Source organism: Xiphias gladius, chromosome 24 (assembly GCF_016859285.1).
Source record: "Xiphias gladius isolate SHS-SW01 ecotype Sanya breed wild chromosome 24, ASM1685928v1, whole genome shotgun sequence".
NCBI classification, from domain to species: domain Eukaryota; kingdom Metazoa; phylum Chordata; class Actinopteri; order Istiophoriformes; family Xiphiidae; genus Xiphias; species Xiphias gladius.
This window is the reverse complement of record NC_053423.1, coordinates 3,086,890-3,105,372: the sequence shown is the minus strand read 5'-3', so window position 1 is coordinate 3,105,372 and position 18,483 is coordinate 3,086,890. Positions and strand designations below refer to the sequence as shown.

The 18,483-nt window shown below is 38.1% G+C and overlaps 1 protein-coding gene across 3 annotated transcripts in view; it reads right to left on the bottom strand.

Moving 5' to 3' along the window:
* Positions 1 to 720: 720 nt before the first annotated feature.
* Positions 721 to 18,483, bottom strand: part of top2b (DNA topoisomerase II beta) — a 32,730-nt gene continuing 14,967 nt past the window's right edge. For all 3 annotated transcript variants that reach the window (XM_040120931.1, XM_040120932.1, XM_040120933.1), the window contains 25 exons: positions 17,884 to 18,041; positions 16,381 to 16,506; positions 16,176 to 16,286; positions 15,000 to 15,105; positions 14,764 to 14,873; positions 13,221 to 13,313; positions 12,770 to 12,884; positions 12,421 to 12,542; positions 11,834 to 11,982; positions 11,369 to 11,600; positions 9,801 to 9,935; positions 9,390 to 9,590; positions 9,114 to 9,309; positions 8,929 to 9,020; positions 8,459 to 8,614; positions 8,094 to 8,177; positions 6,495 to 6,689; positions 6,287 to 6,413; positions 5,624 to 5,782; positions 3,811 to 4,033; positions 3,631 to 3,713; positions 3,096 to 3,188; positions 2,631 to 2,762; positions 2,451 to 2,536; positions 721 to 1,284 (listed from right to left, as the gene is read on the bottom strand). In XM_040120931.1, coding sequence (XP_039976865.1) covers positions 1,123 to 1,284; positions 2,451 to 2,536; positions 2,631 to 2,762; positions 3,096 to 3,188; positions 3,631 to 3,713; positions 3,811 to 4,033; positions 5,624 to 5,782; positions 6,287 to 6,413; positions 6,495 to 6,689; positions 8,094 to 8,177; positions 8,459 to 8,614; positions 8,929 to 9,020; positions 9,114 to 9,309; positions 9,390 to 9,590; positions 9,801 to 9,935; positions 11,369 to 11,600; positions 11,834 to 11,982; positions 12,421 to 12,542; positions 12,770 to 12,884; positions 13,221 to 13,313; positions 14,764 to 14,873; positions 15,000 to 15,105; positions 16,176 to 16,286; positions 16,381 to 16,506; positions 17,884 to 18,041 — 3,446 coding nt within the window. In that variant the 3' untranslated portion in view covers positions 721 to 1,122. The remainder of the gene's footprint in view (positions 1,285 to 2,450; positions 2,537 to 2,630; positions 2,763 to 3,095; positions 3,189 to 3,630; positions 3,714 to 3,810; positions 4,034 to 5,623; positions 5,783 to 6,286; positions 6,414 to 6,494; positions 6,690 to 8,093; positions 8,178 to 8,458; positions 8,615 to 8,928; positions 9,021 to 9,113; positions 9,310 to 9,389; positions 9,591 to 9,800; positions 9,936 to 11,368; positions 11,601 to 11,833; positions 11,983 to 12,420; positions 12,543 to 12,769; positions 12,885 to 13,220; positions 13,314 to 14,763; positions 14,874 to 14,999; positions 15,106 to 16,175; positions 16,287 to 16,380; positions 16,507 to 17,883; positions 18,042 to 18,483) is intronic.

The window sequence follows — 18,483 nt, the reverse complement described above, 5'->3', positions numbered from 1 at the left end:
TTCGGAACCTGCTCTCTTCACTTGCTAGTTGGAAGTCTTGTACAGTTGACTACCTTTAGATGATGCACTCAAGTAGACATGCATACTTGTGTGTACGCTAGTACAGCATGAAATGCAATTAAAATGTTGATCCATTGTGCCACTAGTGGTAAAAACTCCAGAGTACCTTTGCCACAAAAACACTAGGGCCGGACATGGTGCTGATCATGGAAGTCTCCAAGCAGATCATTCTGTTTGAACTTATCGTTCCCCGGGAGGACCACATTGGGAAGGCCAACAAGACAAAGAGGGCAAAGTACGCTTAGCAAGTGGCAGAATGCCGAAGTGACGGGTGGCAAGTGAGGTGTGAGCCCATTGAGGTGGGATTCAGAGGGTTCAGAGGCCACTCCCTCTGCAGGGCCTGCAACATGCTGGGGTTCACAGGGGCCAGTAGACGAAGGGCCATGAAGATGGCGACCAAGACAGCAGAAGTTGCTGGCCGTGGATCAGGAGAGGAGAGCCATGGGTGGGGTCGCGCTACCTGGACACAAGCCAGGACTTGATCAACCCCGGCTGAGTCACCTAGGTGAGGGTATCTGATGATTTAAAGACCCCAAACATCCAATGATCCCGAGAAACATCACCGATGATGCGTCCAGGTTTATACTCACTGACATTGTCTACAGGAAATACATCACAATAAGGAACTAATGATTCCATTTCTTGGGACTTTAAACTACACAGCCTCACAGCATTTATTAAAGTATTAGTATGAAAGTGAGTTGTTTTATTGCTCAGTCATGAAAGAATCAGGCCAGTAAAACCATGGACATTTCATTGTTTACTTTCAACTTCATGTTCAAAAAGTTACGTAGTATTTTAACAATTAAAATGTGCTAAAGCACAGCATTCTAAACATCTAAAAGCCACTTCGGACAAATACAGAACATTTCAATGGGCATAAAAAAAGAAACCTGTATATGTATAATAAAAAGTGTAAAACACCTACACATTAAAAATCATTGAACATCACCATTAATGAAAATAAAATGAAACAGGAAATGTACAAAAGTCTGTGGGAACACAGAAAGAGAAGGTTTACTTCCATACAAGCAGAGTGTGTTTGAACATGACCGGTTTGCTTTAATCGAACATGTTGTCGTCATCGTCTTCCTCATTGTCTGACTCGTGGAAGTACTTCACCTCCTTCTTGGCCCGGCCTGGCCGGTCACGGGACAGAGCGTTCATTGAACTCAGGCCGTTGCTGTCATCATCCTCGTCATCAGATGGTGGTTTCTGAGGCTTCTGCAAAGGAGAATGATAAAATACTTTGTTATAGTTACCATTCAGATTGTTACTGCATTGAAGCTGTACTACACAGGGTTTTGTGTAAGATAATCAAGGCTGTGTCTTGAACCTCAGTTTTTTTTTTACATTGGTGAATGAAGTATTCAGAACCTTTATTTAAGTAAAACAAAACAATATTGAAATATAAAAATACACTTTTCTTAAAAAATCAGGTCCTGCATTGAAAACCTTACTTAAACAGCCCTGGCTCTATCAATGGGAAACAAACAAAGTGGACTGAGTTACAGTTAATGTAATATTTTCATGAAACCATTTGAATTAAAGCTCAAAGTCTACACTTCAATCACATCTTCATTTGTTCCATTCAAACTGTATTTGGCTTGATGCATAATTTGAAATGTTAATTGTTTTGCTGTTGAGTTCAAATATTAAAAGTCTTTTTCCATAAGAGATTACTCTTCCTTTTAGTAAAAGTACACAACAATTATCAACATAAAAAACACTTTAAGTATCAAAAGTAAAAAATACTCATAATTCAGAAAAATGATCTGTGTGAGTGTTACAACTATCATGTATTATATTATTAGATTATTATTACTGATGCACTAATTTGTAAATAGCATTTTTCTGTTGTAGGTGGTTACAGTAGAGTTGGATTTAACCATTTCTATATACTGTTGGGTAGTTTAATCTTATGATATACTGCTGATCACGTTTTTTATGTTAAATCTTAATCTGACAATTAACTAGTAACTACAGCTGTTAAATGAATGTAGTGGAGTAAAAAGTACAATATTTCATATAAAACTGTAGTGGAGTAGAAACATAAAGGAGCATAAATTTAGGATAATCAAGTACATTCCACCTCTGCATTTCAGGCCAAAACGCATCTGAAAAAAGGAGTATCATAAAATGTAAAGTACCCAAAGCTGCCATTGAATATTTGATAAGATTGTTAATCTTGGTTATACACCATTCAACCACAATATGAAAACCAGTTACTGGTTTTCATATTTTGGCTGAATGGGGTAAAATATATAGGCCACAAAGTGCATAACAAAAAGTAGCAGAGGGGGGTCTCTGTTAAACCCAATGTTCAGAGTAGCAGCCTACTTTTATATCTCATACCGCTACACCGTTCATAAACACAGGAAGATACTCACCCTGCCGGCAGGTTTTGCCATTTTCTTCATTGGACTGTACTCGTCTTCAGAGCCAGAGCCCTTCCTCTTCCTCCCCCGGCCTTTACCTGCACAAAGTTAATCAGGACAAAAATTGACCAAAAACTCACCATTACAGGTATGATATTTATTTTCTCTAATAACCTTAAATCTGTGGTGTACCTTTAAGAGCTGGTGCAGGCTTCTTGGACCCAGTGTCAGAGTCAGAGTCCCAGATGGATTTATCTGGTTTCTTGGCTTTTGGTGCTGGTGGCTTCTTAGGTTTGGGAGCTGCATCAGAGGGCTTCTTAACTGCTGTAAAACAAAAATAAAAACCTCATCATTAAATACTTCTTACAGTTTAACTTAAAGCACCTACACGGTGAATTATCTACCACGGTAAATCATTTTAGAAGCATTTTACCACCTCCATTTTGGGATTTCTGTTAATATCATTCTTTGATGAGTTACAGCCACAATGTACTTATAAAATGCATATTTTACTTGCTGAGTTCCACTTCTAGCATTATTGAATTCATGAACAAGTCAGTAATCCCTTTAGAAAAACATCCCCTCTCCCCTCTGAGGCTATATGGCAGCTGTGATGCGGCATTAGAGCTCCCTCTGCTGGACATACTTAAATATTACCTTTCTTTGCTGGCAATTTGTCAAATGCAGAGCTGCTGGAGTAAGTGGAGAATGCTGGGCCGTTGTCCTCATCACTGTCAGACTTGGACCCATCTACAACACAAACAAAAGCCAACTTTTATCTTTGCAAATGTATTCAACACGTTTGTTAGAGAGACACATACACTCTTAAACTTTAATTTAAAGGAAAACTCCACAGGGCACCTTTAACTTTAAGGTGGCACACTGCTTACAAGTCTTTAAATCAAAAGTAGCCATCTTTAAATTAAATTAAACATGAAGTTAAACTAAATGTAAAAGCAGAAAACAAATGAATTATGATGGAATAGGAAAGGCAGGCAAACAACCCAAAAGTAAAATTGAAGCCTTTTTAAATTTGCGATACCATTTTGACATTTTCATTAATTCATCATTAAAGCCACAATAAGCTGAATATTAGTTTATTAATGCATTGTAGATGGTAATTAAACACTGTAAAGGGAAAAAACTCTCCAGGTTCCACAGTAGGTTGATGTGACACAGAGCTTGTACTCACCACTGTCATTACTTTTTTCAGAGAAGGCTGACTTGGACGAGAAGATGCTGGTTGTCTCTTTCTTTTTAGATACAGGTGCAGACCTTCAAAGAAGCACACACAACATATTATAGTTTTCAATAATATGAGGGTTTTTTTTTCATTTTCCAATGAGCCCCTGAACTGTGGTTGTACTCTTACATGGTCTTTTGTTTGGGAGGAGAGTACGAGTCTTCATTGTCGTCATCATCGTCGTCATCCTCATTATGGTCGTTGTAGCGGTCCTTGGTGTCAGATGAAGCAAAGTCATCTTTGAACGACCTAACTGGAGAAGAAGGCACATCATCCTCTCCATTCTCCTCTTCCTCTGCCTCCTCCTCCTCCTCCTCTTCCGAGAAGTCAAACGTGTATTTTGGCTTGGAAGCTGAAAGACAAGAGCAGAGTCTGTGTCAAACCACATTATCGTCGCTATGGATTCTGATGCCTTGTACAATCATTATTCCTGTCTCAGCTGGGTTGCATCAGACTACACTCTCAAACACTTGAAGCTGACAGAGGATAATAAGCCTTAGGTGACCCAGACTGAGCTGGCCGAGTTTTTTTTGGTCCCAGGCGGTTTGAAGTGAAGGATCTTACTGTGGAATGCAATGAAATGCTACACCCTAATCAGCTACCTGATGCTGACTCTGGGTCATATCAAAGAAATTACACATAATTACAGAAACAAATGCTGAAAAATACATAATGGAGGCTTTAACGGCTGCTAAAAACAGGAACATTTCAGTCTCAAATGACTGATGAATAAATATTACTTTAATTTATTCAAATTCTTTGAAAATTCTGTTAGCACAGTGAATGTATTCAGTCTGTGGCATTTCATCATAAAACACTCACATACCATTTGTACGTTGAAAGCGATATCGGTCACTGACACTCATCTCTAGTATAAACTATATTTATACTTGTCAAAATGAACTGTCCATGATAAGAAAATGAGAAACTTCTAAAAACTTTTGGTAGGGTATTTTACTTGACAACGCTGAAGTTATTCTATATCTTTCGTGTTGTAATAAAAAAATAAATAAATAAAAAATAAAAAAGATCGCATGAAAGACTAATATTGTGTTAGTCTGTCTCTCAATACTTTCCGACTTCCCTATCCGTCTGTGGCTCTCAATTCCAAGCCCAGTGGTTAAATCTTTAAAAACAACTCCAAATGTATAGTTTCATTTTTAAAAAAGCTCAGTAATTCACAAAAACATCTAGTCACTGTAGCTTTTAGCAAACATTATGCAAATAGGAGGACATACTGCTTTTGTTGGGACTGTTTTCAGCGGTGCTCTAGTGACGGTGAATGTAGGACCCAGTCAAAATAAACTTCAGTGTGTGTTCATGGTAATGAAGGAACATATGCTCATTGATGTGTTTTTAATAGTTTTTGAACAACAATGGAGCTCTACTGTATTGCACAGAGGAATAAGATATATAAGGCTTTGATGCACACACAGTACTTGTTATTGGAATGCAGTCATTGCTGGTTTGGGTCTTTGTAGGAGATTAGTTGGCAAAAAGAAACATATAGACTATCACCAGTATTTACTGGCGCTAGTAATGATATTCATATTAAATTATGGCTAAAATTATTTCCATTATCGATAACTCTGCAAATTATTTTCTCGATTAATTGGTCTGTATAACATCCGAAAATTCCCATAGCAATTTCCCAGAGTCAAAGGTTATGTTTTCTGGTAAACTGTTTTCTCCAACCAACAGCACAAAACCCAAAGATATTCCGTTTACTTTTTGTATATGACAAAGAACAGCATCAAATTCTCATATTTACGAGGCTGAGACTAGAGAGTGTTTTGTCATTTTTGCCTTAAAAAAATGTATTCGATAATCAAAATAGTAGCCAATTAATGTTATGTCGATCAACTAACCAATTAATCGACTAATTGTTGTAGTTCTACAATAAGTTTAACGATATTTAGCCCAACTGAGGGCCCAATCGTACCTGATGCCCTCTGGGACTTGGTCTCTCTGGGGATGAGAGGCTCACTGTTCTCCAGGTCACTGTCTGAGTTGGTCTCATCATCAGACCAGGGGTTTCTCTTCTTCACCTTCTTAGCAGGGGTACCTTTGGGCCCTGGAGGTTTTCTCACTCTAGGAGCTCCTGAAACATAGTACACAAGAGTACCAGACTGTTTGTTAACGGTCAGTATTATCACTTGGGACCGAAGAGCTCCTTGTTGAATAATGGATTAGAGTTTTCTCACCGCACTGCAAAGCATCAAAGAAGCCTGGGGTACTAGCTATGTTCAAACCAGAGCAAAACACAGTACACATACGAGAGTCAATACTGTATCATATGTGGAAAGTTGTGGTTGACAAATATCTGTCTGCGCTAAGAAATCATTCATCTGCTTTTAAATCCAGTCCCATAACTTCTTACCACCTAACGTATTGACTGACAAACAGTCCGACTCAACCTTAAAAAAGTTTCACCTCAAATAGTTTGCAACTCAGAAATATTCAACATTTTCCCATTTGGCCTTTTTAATTGAAGACATTTTGATGGAAACAGCAATTGCTAAATCAAGTAAAAGAAAAAAAAGGTAATAATTTCAGCATGTTAGATGAAATAGCTGAAGCCTTTAGTTTAGAACAAAGTGCTCACCAGGCTCTTTCTTCTCTTTCTTGACACGTGGAGCCTTTGGTTTGGCTACAGAATTTTCTCCTGTTCCTCCCTCTCCACCCAAACCCTCATCATCAAACTCCAGCTTCACCGCTGGATCTGCGTCACCCTGAGAGAAAAACACAACTTTTAACAACCCTGATATCCTGATATCACTCTTTTCATTTCAGAATTACTTTGCAGTTGTTACCTTCTTCTTTTTGGTCAGTTTCTTGGCAGCATCAGATTTGATCGGCTGAGTTGGTGGCTCCACCCTGCGGCCATATGGTGAGGGCATGGTCTCCTCCAGGTTCATCTTCTTCACTTTGGGTTTGCCCACTTTACCCTTCACCAGTTTGATGGCCCTTCCTGAACTCTGCTCGTCTCGCTCCTGTGCCTCCACACGCTGACAGACAGCACACAGCAATTCTCATTACTTTAAGCGTGAAGCATACAGTACATTATGAAATAAAAGCCAGTATAGGAATAATGACTGAATGGCCAGCACAAACTAATAAAAATGTCAGGTAAAAAAGAGAGGTGGAATAACCTGCACTCAAAACGCTCTAATGGTTAAGTGAGTATAATGTACATTTCCACAACAAAAAATTCCATTAGTACAAGAGTCATAGCGTACTCCACGGCTCTGAGTTTCTTTCTTTCTTTCTTTTTTTTTTTTTTTTTTTTTAAACAGAAATACTGTTTTCATTCACTAATGTGTTTCAATAGTATCTACTTTTTTTTTCTGAGCACTGTTAGGCTAAGAGAATAAAACAGTTGTGTTGATGCTGAAAACCTATGTAGGCCTACTTTTTTTTCCCCACACAGAGAATTGATCAGGAATCATTAAGGGAATCAAAAAAGAATCGGACAGATAAGCAGAATTGATAATGAGTATCAATAAAATCTTATTGCTTCCCATCCCTAGTAAGTAATGTGTTTCATTGTAAGTAGTTAAAAGGAATAGTTTTACATTTTGGGGAGTACAATTATTTTCTTCTGGTGGAGAGCTGAATGAGCAGATTGATATCAGTCTCATGTCTGTCAGTTAAATATGAGGCTACAGCCACTAGCTGGTCATTTTAGCTTTGAACCAAGAGTTGAAATGGGAAATAGCTAGCCTGGCTCTATCCAACAGTAACAAAATTCATCTGCCACCACCTCTAAAACTCCCTATTTAACATACTGTATATTTTTGAGTCGTTTTTACACCTTGGTTTTTGTACAAATTAGTTCATTAGCGAGCTTTGGAGGTTCTGATAGGCAGATTTTGGTACCTTTGAACAGAGCCTGATTAGCGGTTTCCATTCTTTATGCTAAATCAGGCTGAATGCCTCCTGGCATATTTAAAGGATAGATATGAGCATGCTACTGATATTATCACATCTAATGCTCTGTCAGAAAAAGCATGTGAGGGCAAATTTCCCGATATTTTGAACCATACCTTTAAAATTGATCCAAAAAAAGAAAAAAAAGAAAAGGTAAATAAGAAGTAACTGTTAACAATTAGAGAATGGTAACGGTAATTCTGTTAAGGAAGAATAAAATCAGAGTTGCAGAGTGTAGAGTATGACATGATTTTATTGTTGTACTGATGTACTATTTTCTGTGAAAATGTATATTATACTGACTTTCAACAAGTTTTTATAATTAGAAATCTGGCTTTAACAACTTCACGGCAACTTGCTAAATCTAACTGAAAGCACATCAACCCCTAAAGTAAAGTATCAACTGTCAACTTCAATGGCTGAGTGGAAGTTTAGGTGGTGCTTGCTGAGACACCAGTAAATGGCTAAAACACAAGACTTACATCCAGTTCCTCAATGAAGACTGCCAAGTCCTCCTTCCATAGATCCTCTGGGGATTTTCTCTGGAGATCATTCAGTTCTCCTTTCTGCAAAGGATCACACATTCATTTTGTTAATCAACACATATCTACTGAACCTTTTCATAAATGAAATCTGAACTGTGGTCCTGGATCAAACTGAGTTGAATGAGGCATTAACACTGTTGGAGCTGGGGACTGATTCCAAATTTGGAAACCCCTAATAAATAAGTAAATACAAATCGCTACAATAATCATCAATTGTCTAGGGTGTGGGTGTCTATTGAGATAAAACGAAAACAAAAGTTATTTGATCAAAAGAACTGTAAAACAATAAATACTGATCATACCTTTTGGTCCCTCTGTTTAAGCAGCTCCTCCACCTTCTCTTTAGTCAGGCACCACAGAGGCATGTTGAGGATGTAGTTGAAATTTGGCCCTGAAGAGGAGCCAGAGTCCACCGAGCTGTCACTCTCATTTCCATCACGGTAATCTTCTTCCTGAGCCTGACAGAGAAAAAAAAGAAACATTATAGAACAGAAACTCATGCTGCTTTCTCCACCTTCTGCCATGATTAATGTGTATTTACTGATATGCTGGTAAAGCCTTTTGAGTGATGCAACAGTATCTCCCTCTTGTGTTTATTAAACATTATTACAAAGGTTATTATAAAGCCTGATCTTTTTCATTGCAATATATACAGTAAGTATTTTTACGACCTATTGTTGCCCTAGTAAATTTTTACTTTTGTAAGTCTTGTTGTTACTGTGCAAATTTGTGTGTGTAAACATACAGTATGTCCAAGGTATTGAAATAGTACCTTTTCCTGAGCTTTGGCCCAGCCCACAACTGGATCAGATTCATAGCCTTTCTGGACCAGCATGCGGATCAGTTCACGCTTTGATTTGTTCTCTGTTAAGATAAAAAAATATGGGTTAAAACAAACACTTAATGTTCCATAAGAGGCTGATACTAACTATTTTGCTGTATTTTCAGCATTCTTACCAATTGAAATTTTTCCTTCAATCTTCTCCAGCACAAAGCGAGCCTGGTTGGACAGTTTTGCGGCCTCCGCTCCCAGGCTGCCCAGTAACCAATCCTTCCTCAGTTTGCAGTAGTGCAGGCGGAGCTCAAAGAACTCCCTGAGGATGTCTTGGACTGAATCGTACCTCTTCAGACAACCCATGTGGTCAAACAGAACCTGAGAGATAAAGTAGTTTAAAAGGAGAAAAAAAAAACACTTGAAATTATTTATCTGTCACTTTAGGTTGAGCAGTTTACCATGGAGTTGCAGGTGAGACTGGACTGCAGCTTGAAGACTTTATGGAGGCCAGCTGCCTCAGCCTGGGCCAGTTTCTCCTCAGACATGCGGACCACAAACTTGACTGTGGTATCTGTGTGGTATTCCTTGTAATCATTGATGAGAGCTGGTGTTTTGTCACTGCCCTGCAGCATGGGTTCCAGCACAGATTCCTTATAGGCCTGCACACAAGATGAAAGAAACACAGTTATTCACAGTATTACAAATACTGCAGTAAAAATGCATAAAACCACACATCTTATTTTTATTCTTTCTTTTACTATCATAAAATATTTCAGTTCATCCTGTGGCCCCAGTTAAATTAAATCTTATTTGAAAAAACAGCAATATAATACATTAAAAGAGGCAAAAGAAAAGGAGCTGAAGTGTACCTGTGTCCATGTCCTGACAGGAAGCTCTGTGATCTCAATGGTGTTTTTGTCTATCACTGACACCTCTCCACTGACCAGGTACTGGTTCTGACCCAGTTCATGGATCACCCCTTTGAAGTTTTTGTAGCTGGGAAGCTGAATGGGAACAAACATTACACAGGGACAAAAACTGAGAGAATGTTTTAATTTTAAATTTTAACAAATGCTTCAAATTATGATGCAGGAATTTAGTCCCCTGCCTGTATCCACACTTCAAGCAACAAGCCATGGAAATCCATGAGCAATCAGGGAAGCACAGCTGATCTGTGTGCTGCCAAAAGGCTTGTCAGCCAAGGAAATTTGTCATGGCTGTCAAAAAGTTTCTTATATTCTGTTTCCACAACAATGTAATTTAATTTTAGGAAAAAGCATAGTTAGGAGAAATTTCATTCAGGCTCAAAATTCTTTACAGCTTTGAAAAAGTGCAGGATTAAACAATTCAGATTCACTGTATTAGTTGCTTGGCCCAATGATCTAAAGCCTGAGGTGACTTCATACTTCATACATACTTCTGATGGCTGTAATCAGCCTCTAGTGTTGGCTAATTTTTTTACTGACTGACTGTCTTTTTGAACTTACTGGAGGGGTTCATATTCATGTTATGTTACTTAAACACGTGTCTTTATCCTAATATAAAGTTTTTTATTACCTGTACCTTCATCTGTTCTCCACTTCCTCCCCATTCTCACCTCAATTCCTGCCTGTTAGACTCTGGGGTTGTTATTTCAAAACGGGAGAAAAAAACCATTTGAATGGTTCATGAAGAAGTCAGTTAAGTAACAGATATGGTACAGCCTATTATGGTGCCTTTCTCCAGGCAATGCCACTCTGATATAATCTCTCCAGTGGCAACTCTCAGATGGAAGTTGTTGTAATAATCGAGTACAAGGTCCCTCAAACTGCTTGGGACATTTTGCAGATCTAGAGCTTCTTCCACCAGCTTGTGGGGGATGAAACTATAGGCATTGGTTTAGTTAAGCTAAAGCACCACCAGGTCACCTTTACCTTCTCGGGCCTTCTTCATGAGCTGGGGGTTCCGAACTGCTGGCTACATTTAGGACCCCACCCTTCTGCATGGAGGCGAAAATGTACTTGTTCCTAAGTAGAAACTCAGTCAGCCTTTGGGATAAGATACTGAAGAATGTCTAATACTGCTCAGTGTCTTGGGAGTTTTCCTTCTTAGGATGGCGCGCTGAATTCAGACAACAATTTCCTGTCCATTGGTGAATTTAAGAAACTATTTAATACTTCCATTGTCTCTCAAAGTATGCATGTTAGGGGTGGGTAGTAATGATAAAATCTTTTCAGATACAAAAAAGACAAACTACGTTAGTATTAAATGTATGGCCAAAAACACTGATAACAGACAAATCTCGATTGTGTCAGGGTAAATACATCACCATATTGCCTACGCCTACCCAGTGCCAATCAGAAAACACAGACCCATCAACCAAGTTGCTTGCAGTGTAAACAAGTGAACTGGTTAAACAAGTAAACTTGTTAATGCTTTAAGCTCTCAGACTGTTTACCATTGGCAGGGGATCCTGGTGGTTGAGCATGCGGTTGATGTTGTTGACAATCTCTCGGGGGTCATAGTTGGGGATCTTACACGCCCAGCCTGTCCCGATGCCCTCAGCACCGTTCACCAGCACCATTGGAATGATGGGAATGTACCACTCAGGCTCCACCTTTTGATTGTCATCGTAGAGGAATTTGAGCAGGTTGGAATCCACCGCTGGGAACAACAGCTTGGCAAGAGGACTGTGGGAAATTACACAACACAATTACATCTCCAATGCTGAGGTTTCCATTCGTCTAATTTCTTCAGATAAGCAAAGTGTGGAACATTCATTCAATACTGAAACTCTACTGAGAAAGAAAGTCTCTCAGATTGGCTCTATTCAATCGCTGTGTAAGCTAAGCTAAAATTCATAGTATAACTTGAACTTCTCATAAATAAAAGAATCCAACTTTTATGTTCATCATTGCTTTACCTGAGCATGGTAAAAATATAACGAGGGCTGGCAGCATCTTTGCCTCCATTGATGCGAGTACCAAACTGACCAAGAGGCTGCAGGATGTTCACGTTGTTACTGCCCACAAAGTTCTGGGCCAAGTTCACTATGGTCATCATGAGAGCTTGCTACATGAACAAATGAAAATTGGGTGATCATTAATATTGAAGAGAATACAGAATCACTGCAATACTTCTGCAGGCTAGCAAACAAAACTAGGTAATGTAAAAAACCTTAAGATTCAGTCATTTGTTCTGACTGCCTGATTAGTTTGAAGACTTAAAATGACTAATAAATACACACTCCCATTTTGATATTTATATACCAACTCCAAACTACCTTTTATACAGCTAACATTGTTGTCAGTATGAAAGCCTGTCACAAAGCACATGTGATAGGCAAAGAAAATAATAGAAAAGTTAATTCATTTCAAGATTCATTACTTTACACTGGATGGAACATTGGATAGGAATCTCAAGTTAGCCTGCTAATGACTCATCTTCCCCACTGTTATAATGACTCTCAATAAAATATGTCACGTCTGGAAGACACTGAGTTAGGTGTACCTCTCCGTGATGGTAGGCAGACATCTCTGCCACTGAACCGGCCAGCTGTGCTACCTTCACTTCCCTCTTGTCATTCCTCTTCAAGCAGGTGAACAGCACCTTCCTCTGACCTGGCTTCAAGCCTGGAAACACACACATCCCATCAGAGGGAGGCTGAGTCAGGAGGAATAAATGAAGGCAATCTGTACTGTACACATCACCCCTTACGTAAAGTTAGAACAGACAGTGATGGTTCTAACTCTATTTTTTTTTATTTTAAAAAAGAAGGCTGTGATTGATTCTTTCACCATGGCTTTAGGAAAAGGGAAAACCATAAAGTATTTCACATAGATGTAGTGTGTATACAAACCATCAACCAAAGATGGGATGGATCTCTCATTATCAGAGTTGGAGAACAAAATCAGCTCTTTGTTGATAAAGTCATTGTAGGAGAGGTGTCTGGCCTGAGTTCCATATAGGTATTGCTGAAAATCGATTAAAATAAAAATTAATACATTTACTTCAATCTTTGGTGAAATGTTTCATCAGTATGGTTTTACATTACTTTTTGCACAAGAATAAGAATACTGAAAGTTTTACAAACTGTCAACAAATCTACAATGATTGGTCTTGCCATTTCAAACATATCTGAGAAAAACCACACAAATTACGAAATACCATCTAATCAAAGAGTTTGTGAAGCTGAGTCCAAAGATTTCCCACAGTGGGAGCAGCATAAACAACAAAACCAAAACATCTTTATACACAGAATTTTCTTCCTCTCATCACTGCCTTACACAACTGTTGGCAAAGCCACAAACCTCCGGCAGGCCGTGCATCCTCCTCTGACGTCTGTCTTCCATGAAGTTAGTCAGCCACTCCTTCCTGTCATCTGTCTTCTTCTTACTGAAGGCCTGAAACAAAACATAATGCTGAGGATTGGCCTTCATTTACTACATTCTGAGGGCTGGGTTTTTAACCTCAGTATTCTTTTCATTAACACACTTCTTTACTTGCTTACTTTGACATAGTACTTGTTTAGACATTTATCATTGGAGAATTTTTATTTTTCTGTTAAATGAAAATTCTTTCTCTCTTTCTTATCAAATTCAGCTTTTTGTAGTTTTGCCCTTAGAGCTGCATTTCATAATTTTTGCAATCCTGTGTAAATGTATTCCAAGCCTCACCGATTGCTAATTTGCCATTTTTTTTTGCCAATAACTGACAATAATTTTGCCATACCATGTGAATATGTTTCTAACTTTAAATTTTATATGCACACACTGACAATGACATTTGTGTTTCTCAGCTTCAAATAAAGTTTTAAAAATTAATATTGCATGTTTATCTTGCTTTGTCCACTATGTTACCAGTGTAAGAAATGCTCGTTTACAGAAAATCATGTAATGATGAAGGAACACTATAAAAATTTTCAAATTTGTTATATATCTGCAATGAATATTAGCACTTTCCCATAAAAAAGTTTCAAGGAAATTCAAATAATCCTTCTTGGGAAATCATACAGTCAAAATATCTTAAAAAGTGGGGTTTTCAGCTCCAAAGCTATATTAAGTAAGATCTGTGGCACAGATCAGTATATTAATACTACACAGTATCAAAATTTGGTTTCAAGAAAGTGAAAACTAGTGGAGATATTCAACATTCTTTTTTGAAATTAATACATTTTTATTAATATGATTACTGTAAAACATTCAGCAATAACTATTTATATTTATTCAGGTTGCACATTATGCTTAGAGTTTCTTGGATGTTCAGTACAAATTTTTAACCCAATCCAGTGAAAAATAAGTGATTGGTGAGGCTGAGAATACACACACAAAGAATCGCAGAAAATGATGAAATTTAGCTCCGAAGGCCAACCTTCAAAAATTCACAACTAAAAAAAGTATTTGGAGTAGAGCTATGGGATATTGGAAGTTCACATGAATTTTATAGGATTTTTCAGATTAATTTTTTTCAAGAAAATCCATGACGTGAACAGGAAGGTCCTAGGAGGGTTGGTATGGAATGACCCAGGTATAGTATATACATCAAAAAACTTCAAACAATATACAGCCCTACACATATTTATGAATAGGATTTATTAAATAATATTTTCATACACAAACAAGATGGTTTAAGTTTTACCCCTTGAAAAAGCAAAATACATTCAAAGGCCAGAAAAATAGAACACCCTATACTTTTAAGAGGCTTATATTGTCAGAGAGGAGCTGATTCAGTTCTATTAAATTTTAACTTTTGATAATGTATTTAATGGTGGTGTCTAACTATGTTTTATATTGGATAGTATTTTTCAGTCTCGCTCCCCTAGACAACAGTATGGAATTGTGGCATTAAACTCACCAGAGTGATGGCAGCATCATCCTCTACACCGCTGTATCTGAATGTGATGCGATGCCTCTCCATGTCAGCAAAGTATTCCTTTGCCTCTTTGCTTGTACTTGTACCCAAACCTGGAACATAAATTTAAAATTTTTTAATCAAATACTTTTTCAAACAACTACAGAGGGAAATTAGAATTTAAAAAATGGTAATTTACAAACTTTATACTTATATATTTAAACTTTTGAGGAGCAAACCTTTGTAGTACTTTATATGCCATGTTTTATAGTTCTCTGTCTGTTTCTTCCACTCATCAAACTCTGGAATGCTATAGAAGGCCAGTTCCTGCTTGTTCTTGGTTGCCTGCAGACAAAAAATTAACACAGCTCAGATCCAGATTTACAGTGCGTTTGTGATTTCATCCTGTCAACCAAATATTTATATTTTATGCAAAAGTCGTTAAATTTTTCTAGATGATGCAATACGCTAATTAGCTTATTCATGACGTCCTCATAACATATTTGCATTTTGCCTAGTCTCAGCCAGTTTAAGCCCTATATCTGTTTGCTTCTCTCTTAGTCTCTGTGCTCACATTTACAGTATTTTAATACAGCCGAATTCCCAATAAAGCTTTTCTCATTTACATGGTTTTCTGTTTCTGTTGTCAGACAACGGAACAAGTATGAAATAGTTACTGAAACGTGGCCCATTAAGTCTACAACCAGCAGTCACTTCCAAGCCATTTCAAAGCTGCTGCCCTGTGCTGCTAAAATTCTGATTATATAACCACAAAGTTGTCTGACAAAATCACCATACACATAAGTTAAAGACAATGGCTGTGCTGTGATTTCAGCTATTTTTATTTGTCAAATGATGACTCAGAGAGAAAATTAGACACTCATTCACGTGTATGCAGCTGCTGTGCGGTCATCTGAATGAAATGCATAGAGGTGTGCCTGTGGAGGGAAAGCTGGACCTTGCCCTCCTGGGGCAATATTGGCGACTCTCTTCTAAGTAGCTAAGGTTTGTCCAAAAAGTCACTAGATTTGTCACTAGGTGCTTTTGTGAAGAAAACTTACTAAAGCGGTCTGAAAATCCGTTAAATCTAGCAACAAAGGCATTAAGTTAGCTACACTGCCTGTAAATGCTACCCCTGAAAACGCAATAGAAACTGTTTGCGCCAATTAATTTTGAAAGAGCAACGGCCAATGGGGAAAACACAAAACACTCTGCTGGTCGATCAATGATGTAACTTCATCACTTAATCTGAACGACTGACTGACTCATCAGTCAGTCAATCGTTGTGGACAGTTTAGTGCATAACAGATGTACTGAATCATTTTTGTTTAATAAGTTAGCTGCATTTTGTAGCAATGCTTGTTATTAGGTGTACTGAAATGGTAATGTTTAGTAAGTGTGATTCTCTCTCTTACTTTGACAATGGGTGTGATAAACTCCTCCAGGAATGTGTGCTTCAGTAGGGAGGGCCAGTTGTGGTGGAAGAAGTTGATGAGCAGACCTTTGATATGAGAACCATCTTGATCCTTGGACAAGAGAAGAAAATTTACAACTATACAACAGGCTGACTGGCTATTACTTACACTGGAGTTGTGAGAGCATGTCCATGAGGCAGGTTACCTGATCAGTCATGATCATGATCCTGCCGTAGCGCAGGCTTCTCAGTGACTCTGGGTCATCATAGCTTTTCTTGTATTGTAGGCCAACGATTTTGATGATGTTGTTAATTTCAGCATTTTCCATGATCTGTTGACAAAAAGGATAATGTTAGATGACCGACCGGAACATAATAAAGCTCCATTAAGCACTATTTTTATATTTTAAAAAAAAGGTATGTATTATATGAAAGGGGAGCTGCTTTCAGCTCACTGATTTGGCAAAATCAAAACAATGTTGCCTCCTACAGTTGTATGCAAAAGTTTGGGCACCCGTAGGCCCTTCCATATTTCTTTCATTTTTAAAGTGAAAAGAAGTAAATACAACACCAGCAACAAATAGACATTAAACATGACGCTTTTTGTCAAATGTTAAAACACTTACTTTTTTTTCATGGATTTAAAAACTAGAAAAAGTAGTAATTTTGGCATATACAAAAGTTAGAGCACCTTACTAAGTTAGCACTTAGTAACCCTCATTATGGCAGATATTACAGCACTCAAACACTTTTTGTAGCAGCTAAGAGTCTTTCTGTTCTTGATCTGGGAAATTTCACCCACTTATCCTTGTTGACCATTTAAAGCTGTGACATATATTTAGGTTGTCTTGCATGCACTGCATGTTTAAGATCAATTCACAGATTTTCAATGATGTTGAAGTCAGTGGACTGTCAGTACCATTCCAAAAGCTTTAGTCCTGTGTTGTTCTAGAAGTACTCCATGGATTTTAAAGATTTTGAGCTTTGGATCATCATCGTGATGTATAAGGCAGCCTTCTTTTAGTTCCGTCCAGAATTTGCTATTACTGAGTAGAATCCATTCTCTCCTGGACGTGTAATGTTTCCTGTGCCACTGGCTGCCACAAAACCCCAAAGCAAGCCATGCATATCAGTTGGCTAGGTGTTGTTTTCATCAAATATTGCTGCTCCTTTTCTCCAAACAAACCTTTGTTGATTGTTATCAAGAGTTCAATTTTCACTTCATCTTCACCACATCAACAAATCGACTCTCCAGTTGTTGCTTCGTATACTTCCGATGTTGAGTTTTGTGATGAGGTGGCAAGTAAAGTTTGCTACTGATGTCTCATCCATGTAGACCCTGTTTGTGCAAGCTGCACACATTTTTGCATACAACTCTATAAACCCTGGGCAAATGCCTCCAGCAAAGGAGCTGACACAGGCTAAGTGTTCACCATCTCCTCAACAAGAAATGACTTTAAGTAAAGGTGCAGATGGTAAGAAAAGTACATAATGCATTGATAGCGTCTTTTGTCAGACCCTCGCTGCCAGGTAGACAACAATACCTTAAAAAATCCACACCCTGATGACTGAGTTAATTCCCTGACTGAGTTATTCAAAGTTTAGTTGTGTAGTGTTAATTTGTCCACCATCTGAAAGTTAGGTAGTTGCTAACACTGTTTTTAACAGATTTTTTGTGGGAGAAATTTCCCCTATATCCAGTTTCATACCTGCTTGTGTGTTGCCTCTCGCACATTAAGGATCTTTCCTCTCAGTGGGAACACTCCATAGCGATCACGTCCGATGACTCCCAGTCCAGACACAGCCAGAGACTTGGCTGAGTCTCCCTCAGTGAGGATTAGTGTGCATTCAGCAGAGTGTTTTCCACCTGGGACACGGATATGGACAAGATTCATAATTTATCAGTGTGTAGCACTGTATAGTTTTCATGTCAACTCAAAGGAGTTATTGATCTGTGTAAATGTTACTGCTAACTGAATGGCTATTTTCCAAAATTACTGTAAATTCTCAAAAATGTATCTTTCATAGCAGACATTCTTAACTTTCTTACTAGAAAGTAATTTTCTATTCAGGTGTCCCAGTAAGCCATAACAGTGTGGCAGAGAGCCAGAACGTACAGTACAAAGTAGCTGAAATTTAAACAGCTAAATGGAATTCCAAATTTATTAACACCTGCGCTTTTCCTACTGTTATATGTCAAAATGTCTCTCTTGAAAAAGGCCTACGGACAATAGTTTACCAAAAAATGGCAAAGTAGAATGACTGAAATGAATCAGTGAGTGAGAACAGTATTTCTGCGCAGTGGGTAT